Below are 7,705 nucleotides of genomic sequence, written 5' to 3'. Positions count from 1 at the left end.
AAAATACACTAAAGGTCAGTTTTTCGTGAACAATTTTTATTCACATCCAGTATTTCAAGTGTAAGAAGTGATTGGATCACCTCAATTGGAAGAAAGACTCACTTTATATGGCGAGTTGTTCAACTTCAAGCAAGTTTCCATACTCTTTTGGGGATCCAAGCACTTTGCTAGCTAGTGTTCTCGTGGTCATTCTTCCAACACATTAATTGCATGTGGCTTATTGAGTAGGAGGTAGACCTTCTTAGGTATTAATTGATCAACTACAAGATTATAGTGGCATCCACAATAATATGTGTAGAATTAAAAGCAACACAATTAAACATATTATCGAAATCCAATTTTTCTTGATCATGTATCTATGCATTATAGCCGTCTCGTGCATTCTATGTATTATGCTAGCTATTATCATCAAGTTCCACATATCTTATGGGTGTTGAAGAAAGGTCATGGTAGATGATAACTTGCCATTAGAGTTGGTTAATTTCTCTATTATCCTTGTGGCTCTTATATGGTCATTGCTTGCTTAGTAGAGATCGAAGTTATATTTGCTTACCTTCTTTGCTTGATCAAGGCATAAACACTATGGTAATTGTTGCCCTGATAAAGAATGCCTAATAAAGGAAGGATTGGTCACATCAGGTGCCACAATAGCCTATGATGGCCACTTGAGATACTACATCCTTCCACCTTTGGTACTCGAGAACTCCACAATTTTCTAGGGTTTAGAATTTAGGGTTTAAGGTTATGAACTTCAATCTCCGTGTATCCAAGTTGCTTTTTTCAACTGAAAATTTTGGTTTGTTCTTGGAAAGTTATCACCGAAGTCCATAGCATTTAGACAACGATTTGAGGACACATGCTTCTTAGTAGCAACAACTATGTAGCAACCGATTGCAAGACCCCTCAAAAGATAAAGAGACCAACCTTTCAGGTTGTGGATTCTCATTTTGTAGGCATCATTGAATATACTTACTTAGTCCATGCAAGATTCACTTTCTTCATATGTGAAATAAGCTAAGCCTTAGCACTTTCAACATTTGGCCATAGCTCGTACCCATTGGGCATTGAGCATTACTTGGAACTGTAATGCACAAAGGACAAAACTGATTTGCTCATGCCTTGTGAAGTTATGAATATTAATACTCTCAATTCTTAGAAAATGCCATCTTTACTTGCTAGAAGGATCACACCCAAGGTTCGCTTAAACATTCCGATGCTCAAAAGAAGCTTTGAAAACATGCATAAGAGGAATTCTACGAGGTATATTGGCTATACTTGAAGGTTTATACCCTAAATTTCTCCAAATTTTGTATGCTTTCACCTTGAAATCTAAATTCAGAGGTAATTCTTAAATTTGTAGTTGAGTGTACACTCCACAGACACACTTGGCACTCTTCAAATTTTGTGGATTTGCCAGTTTTTACAATGAACAAGAGAACTTTCCTTCAAGGCAAGCTTGGAATCTAGCCAGGATTTTGCACTTTTTAACCCGAGCAAATACAAACAATCTGTTTTTTGTTAACATTTCTGATTCACATCCAATATTTCCATCCGACACGCTTTGTTGAGGTCTCAATTTCTTCCGTATAACTTTGTGTATTTATGTTCAGCAAAGAGATGGGTGTCAGCCAATGCTCCAAACAAACTAGGTTTAGTGTCATGGCACCTACAAATTTTGAAATTTACCTCTGAAAGTTTAGAAACCTGGGAAATTTAGTGTAGAATCCTTCAAATATAGTCAATTTACCTCTACAATATGGCAAGAGTATGAATGGACTTTGGACTAGCATAATCTCATATTGTGTAGTTCACATGAAAGACAAGTACACAACAACTACGTGTCATAGGAGCTTCATGTCCTGTCGGGGTAGCCAAAAAGCATGCGATCGATTTGTACACATCGGTAAGGAAGGGCATGAACCAGATCGATTTGTACACATCAGTAAGGGAGGGCATTGGTTCATGAAGTTACAAGCTATTGATGTCTGGTTCATGTGTATTCACATATGTGGATGGCCCATTTAACGATGAGCCCCCTTCTCTAATTTTCAAAAGGAGACATGGTCTCAGAGAAGGTACAAAAGAATAAAAGAATGCGATCGATCTACCTTCTAAGCATACTGGTAAGTAAGAAAAGGCCCCGAACAAGACACCCTGCCAAGCAAGCAAAAAGAAGGTCAGGACTCACATAGGCATTCTAAAACAAGAGAAATCAAATGCCTTCATTGAAAGCTTTACAGGGTTATTTGCACTCTAAATGTGCGTAGCACAATCATCAATCAGTATACGCACTCATGCACCATCAATACTGCCATGCATACACAAGCTCACATTCGCATTCTAGAACCAAAATTTTTGAAAAACAAGTCATACGTCATTTAAAAACAAAAAACTAAGAAGATTTCAATGCTTCAATAGCAACAAGGTGGGTCCAGTAAGGAAAAAAATGAATAATACTTCAGTGCCTATCTTCCTTCTTCATTAAGGCTGAAAGCAAATTTAAAATAAAATAAAATCAATGCTTTAGATGAAAAGGTCCGGAAATTTGGTGAATTCCCAACATATCCCTGAAATTTAAAAAGTTCCCAAAATACCCTTTGTATAAATTTTTGGGAATTTTTGGCAAAATATTATGGAATTCGCCAAATTTCAGGGGTTTTCCAGTAATTTTCCCAACATTCAATGTACGCCTATCTCACTCTTTCACTAAAGCTTGTTTTAGAGAGCCAAAAACTGAGAGCAAGCAGACATGTCCTTCAGTTGTACCATAGCTCTTGAGCATGAGGTCAAAACAGCAAGCTTAGGACGTACCTGGCTGTGCAAGAGCTATCCATCTTTCAGCGACCACCAAACACAATCGTCGTCAAAATCACCACAACTTCGTCCACTGATGAGCACTTCGATCTGTCAAAGCATGACTTTCCTGTAAAAGGGACGGCTCTGCAAGGCCTTGCAACATCTTGAGCACCTCCACTGTGTCCTCGAGATAGTACTTGGCTTTACTGGGCTTCTGGCCAACGGTACACGCAAAGACTTCCGCCAATGGCGTTTGAGGAAAACCCTCCATGGCCATTGCAATGCTTTCAAACATGTCTTCATCCGATCTGTCATCCCCAATGCACAACACAAACTCTGGAGGCTTTCCGACTTTTACCAACGAAAGCAGCAACTCTTCTGCCACTGTGCCTTTGCTCACTCCCTGAAATAAAGGGCAAATTAGCTGCAACAACCATAGCAGAGGAACATTCCTGGTATGCATAGTGCAAGCAGCCAGAACAAAATTTTATCTTGCTTGAGCAACTTAAAAACATGGTACCTTTTGTCACTCCCTTTGCATTCCTAAGAGAACTTTATTAACCCCACCCGAATACAAGAAAATCTATGAACGGAAGGCAAGTCACACTTCAGGGTATTCGTCCAAATGACGACATAAGCATGAGCGACATAAGCATGAGCTGGATCCATCATGCATAGTATTGTCAAAGAACTATAATAACCCAACTAACATTATCAGTGCCCAAAAGTGCCGAGAACTAGGTTACAACATATGCTTCCCTTTCTCCACACACACACACACACACACACACACACACACACAGAGCAATGGTCTGGGTGAACATCTTTAAGCCTTGCTGCAACAGAATCATATAGCTTGTAACATACAGAAAAATCCCTTCTTTGGTAAGGAGACATCTGAAGCGTCAATAAAAGATAGTCATGCTCTCTTCATCTTGATCCTGACTAGATGTGAAATTTATACACTTCTCTTTTCCATAATTATTATCAGAAGATATGAAGTAAGCTCAACGTACCTGTGGCTTAACTTCCACTATATAATGACCACTCTTGACAACAACAGGCTTGTTGGCAAGCAAGCTTTCCAGATGGTCTTGTAGCTCTCTTGCTTGCCATGACCCGAAGTCAGGATCTGCGTCTTGGTAATGCCACACCAAAGCACTGTCTTTTGCCTCGATACTTGACCCATCGGTACTCTCTGTGTAGCGTTTCAACACAGGATAAACTACCTCCTTCCAACTAAAATCAGATATGCAGACAGAGGAAACCCAATCCTTGTCTTGCTGCCATCTGTTAAGAGCAAAAAGGTAATGTCAAGGCATAAGAAAATGACAAGAGAATGATTAAACACTAAATTGTGTGTAGACGGACAGCACAAAAACATATGTTCCCATCTTTTTCAATGTCAATTTATTATTTATTATACCAGGCTAATTCTGTCGTTCCATTCTTGAAGAGCTAGAAAGCTTAAGCAGTAATTTGCTACATGCTATGACCTACACCTTACATTAAACACCAACTTTGTAGAATTAATGTGGACTACATGTGAAAGAGGCCATACCTATTGTAGTACCCATGTTCTGCCGATAAGCCCAGTTTTTTGCACGGTGAGAACCAGTCTTGCAGGATATCCCGGCTTCGTCCGCTGACAATGAACACGAGGTTGTTAGGGTCAGAACAAAGAGAGTTCAACACAGAGGTGACCTGTAAACTGGGGGTCTTGTCTATCGAATTGCCCGGCACCATGGTGCCATCATAGTCCAACAGTATCATCCTGTTTCTTGTTCTCCTGTATGCAGATGTAATATGCTCCAATGAGAGCTTCTGAAACCCTGGATCCAATGCTACAATCCTAAACCCGAATCCAAACCCTATACCCCAGCATCGCCGCTGCGCATGATTTGTGCATGTCTTTTGCAAGTCCCCCATAAAACTCCGGACCCAATGTGCAATATCATGTGTACTCACATACTTGTAGTGTTTCTCATGCCTCATCTCTTTCTCTGTGCCTGCCAAAGTGAGGGCCGTATGCATGGCTTCTGCTACATTGTCTATGTTCCATGGGTTCACCCTAATGGCTCCACTTAAAGATGGAGAACACCCAATAAACTCTGAGATTATCAGAGCACTCTGCTTATTAGAGACCTCCTCCAAGGCTAGCTTGACTCCATTGGTAGATCCATGTCTACATACCGTATATTCGTAGGGAATTAGATTCAGACCATCTCTCACAGCAGTCACAATGCAACATTCTGAAACTGTGTAGTATGCCGCTCTCTCACTCAGCATTACTGGCTGCTCAATTAACACAACAGGCTTGTACTCTTCAAATCCAAACTCTTTGTTGATACGTGCAACAGTGGCATGAATCTCATCCTGCACTTCAAAATCTTCTCTGCTACTTGCAGGATTTGCAATTTGGACCATCACCAGTTTCCCTCTCCATTCAGGATTTCCTCGCAAAAGCTGCTCCATGGCCAGAAGCTTCAAGCTTATACCTTGAAAGATGTCAAGATCATCTACACCCAAGATAATGGTCTTTCCCTGGTACTGGATCTCAAGTTCACGTATCTTAGCTTGTGTCTCTGAACATGCAAGGGTACCCATCAGTCTGCCCATGTGTATACCCACAGGCATGATCTTGACTCCCACTGTTCTACCAAAATACTCAAGCCCAATATAGCCTCTTTGTGTTTTGAAATGGATACCCAGCATTCGACTGCAGCAAGACAAAAAGTGGCGGGCATAGTCAAAAGTTTGAAAGCCAATCAGATCTGCATTTAGAAGACCTCTGAGAATCTCTTCTCTAACTGGTAATGTCCTGTATATCTCTGAAGCTGGGAAAGGGGTGTGAAGAAAGAAACCTAGTTTTACCTTGAAAAACCTCTTTCGGAGAAAAGTGGGGAGAGCCATGAGATGATAATCATGCACCCAAACATAGTCTTCTTCTGGATTAATCACTTCCATGACCTTGTTGGCAAACATCTTGTTTACAGAGACATATGCTTGCCAGAGAGCACGGTCGTATCGCACACCATGATCGGGTGTAACAGATAGCATGTAATGAAATAACGGCCAGAGCTGATGCTTACAAAATCCATCAAAGTACTTGACCTGGAGATCCAATGGTATGAACAAAGGCACACAATTGAATTTCTCTAGCAAAGTGTTTGTTACCGTCTCCAGTTGAGAGGCATCTATATCTTCATTCAAACAGCCCACGTAGAGAACATCTGTACTTTTGGAGAACCCATCTCTCATCTGCAAAAGTAGAGAACTCTCATCCCATGAGAAAGACCACAATCCGCCAGTAACTTTTTCTGCCAGCAAAGGAAGTGTATTCGCAACAATGATGGTTCTTTCTTGAGCTAATTTGGGGGAAGGCGACAGCATGAGCTTTTCTTGGTCGACGTTGAAAGAGGGGGTGTTGAAATCTGAAAAATCAGAGAGGACCCGGGCCTCCGCCATCACTTTTGGGAGGCTTCTGTTGACGGAGGGAAGTTCAAATGGGTTACTTGCTGTTAAATCCAGCAAATTAGTGTATGATCTTGAAATCATCTTTGGTCTGTGAAGGTGAGCTAGTGAGGAGATATTGATGGTGAGATCCTTCGGACTACTGGTAGGTCTGTATGAACATTTGCAAGGAAACAAAAATCAGTGCCTCATTATCGGCATGAAGGATAGGAGAAACCGCAGACTAGGTTTGAAGCTCTTATCGTAGCAGATAAATCATAATAGAGGACAACCCAATGACAAGACAGCAGAGCATTGATCCTTACCTTAATAAGGGTTTTCTTCAAGCGATGAAGTGGATCACACCGCGCATGAATGTGGTGGGTGCGAACTAATTACACGCACAGAGAGAGAGAGAGAGAGAGAGAGAGAGAGGGTGTGTGCGCGCGCGGATGACTGTCAATCGGTGAGTGCAGACTCTCAAAGCGAGAGAGAAGAGTGATCAATTCAAAAACGCCCACCTGTCTCATCTAACATTGCACCGCGTAAAGAGACGAGGGCGGAGTCCTTGAGATGCTGAGCTGTGAAGTCGTAGTAGGCCTAGAGGAGAAGCTGCGAACTTGTGCGAAGGTACCTCGTGTAGGCCTCGTCATAAAACATTTCAAAAAGAGGTCATTTGACTCATTTGTATTAAAGCACTTTTTGAGATAAGGGCACAACCCAAAGCCTCAGTGATGACTCAACTCCTCTTTATTCTAACGTACAAAATCCACATCACTAACTCTATCCACTTTCAATCATGGATTCCTACAACTATTAGTCATGACTCGTCACTCCTTCCCAATTGCCACGTCCCAACATCCAACGCTTCCTCACAGAGTTCGCACCCCATTGGAAAGCTTGTCGTAGCGTCTCTACGGTTACCCTCACACGAAAGAGGGTAGTCGTAAAAGAGAAGCTGATTTGATTGATTTGATGTGACATGCCTCACTCACACACGTAGAGGGTGGGGGTAAAACATTCGTTTTGCAACCGCACCTCTTTGAGGTGCAGTTAGTGGAGGGGGTAACTCAAAATAGGTACCCCCCTTCTAACCTCTAAGGGGGAGCCTCCACGGGAGGGGGTAATTTAATTTACAAGACATGATATGACAAGCTAAACTCACACACATGCGAAAAAGAGAGGGGGTAACTTGCTCATTTCTAACTGCACCCTTTTGAGGGGTAGTTAGTGGAGGGAGGGAGGGGTAATCCATAACGGTTACCCCCCCCTCCGCTGGGCATCACCTAAGATGAGCTAGCCACAAGATTCTTCCTGGTGCGGTAATGTACTGGCAATACAGCTCGTCATGTAATTGCTAGTAGCGTCACGGGTTTCTCTCATTAGTTACATGAGTGGTGTATTTTTGCTTTTGCAATGTCTGTGTAGAAGAGGGGGCTCGTGGCAACTTGCTTGA

The 7,705-nt window shown here is 41.8% G+C and overlaps 1 protein-coding gene across 3 annotated transcripts; it reads right to left on the bottom strand.

Annotated features, from left to right (window-relative positions):
* Positions 1–1,712: 1,712 nt before the first annotated feature.
* LOC147420577 (alpha,alpha-trehalose-phosphate synthase [UDP-forming] 6-like) lies at positions 1,713–6,914 on the bottom strand. 3 transcript variants are annotated; one of them, XM_086505206.1, is made up of 7 exons: positions 6,576–6,887; positions 4,358–6,421; positions 3,813–4,086; positions 3,132–3,199; positions 2,812–2,834; positions 2,109–2,154; positions 1,713–2,041 (listed from the first exon to the last, which is right to left on the bottom strand). In XM_086505206.1, exons 2-7 carry the CDS (start codon positions 6,352–6,354, stop codon positions 1,969–1,971), a joined length of 2,481 nt encoding a protein of 826 aa, XP_086361332.1. In that variant the 5' UTR covers positions 6,355–6,421; positions 6,576–6,887; the 3' UTR covers positions 1,713–1,968. The 3 variants fall into 3 exon arrangements, 1 of the variants encoding a protein (XP_086361332.1); XR_015187069.1 differs by having other exon boundaries at positions 1,713–2,154; positions 2,812–3,199; positions 6,771–6,914; XR_015187068.1 differs by having other exon boundaries at positions 1,713–2,154; positions 2,812–3,199; positions 6,576–6,881.
* Between the last annotated feature and the right edge of the window lie 791 nt (positions 6,915–7,705).

The sequence above is a fragment of the Adiantum capillus-veneris genome, chromosome 28 (genome assembly GCF_014529385.1).
Source record: "Adiantum capillus-veneris isolate H3 chromosome 28, ASM1452938v2, whole genome shotgun sequence".
NCBI classification, from domain to species: Eukaryota; Viridiplantae; Streptophyta; class Polypodiopsida; order Polypodiales; family Pteridaceae; genus Adiantum; species Adiantum capillus-veneris.
The sequence above is the reverse complement of the archived record's forward strand: the minus strand, read 5'-3'. Positions and strand labels throughout refer to the sequence as shown.

Coding starts and splice junctions, on each gene's coding strand:
- LOC147420577 (XM_086505206.1), bottom strand. CDS start 6,354: ATGATTTCAAGATCATACACTAATTTGCTGGATTTAACAGCAAGTAAC. Junction 2,835..3,131: donor AAAGTCGGAAAGCCTCCAGA/GTTTGTGTTGTG, acceptor GGTCGCTGAAAG/ATGGATAGCTCTTGCACAGC. Junction 2,042..2,108: donor CTTACCAGTATGCTTAGAAG/GTAGATCGATCG, acceptor TTTGAAAATTAG/AGAAGGGGGCTCATCGTTAA.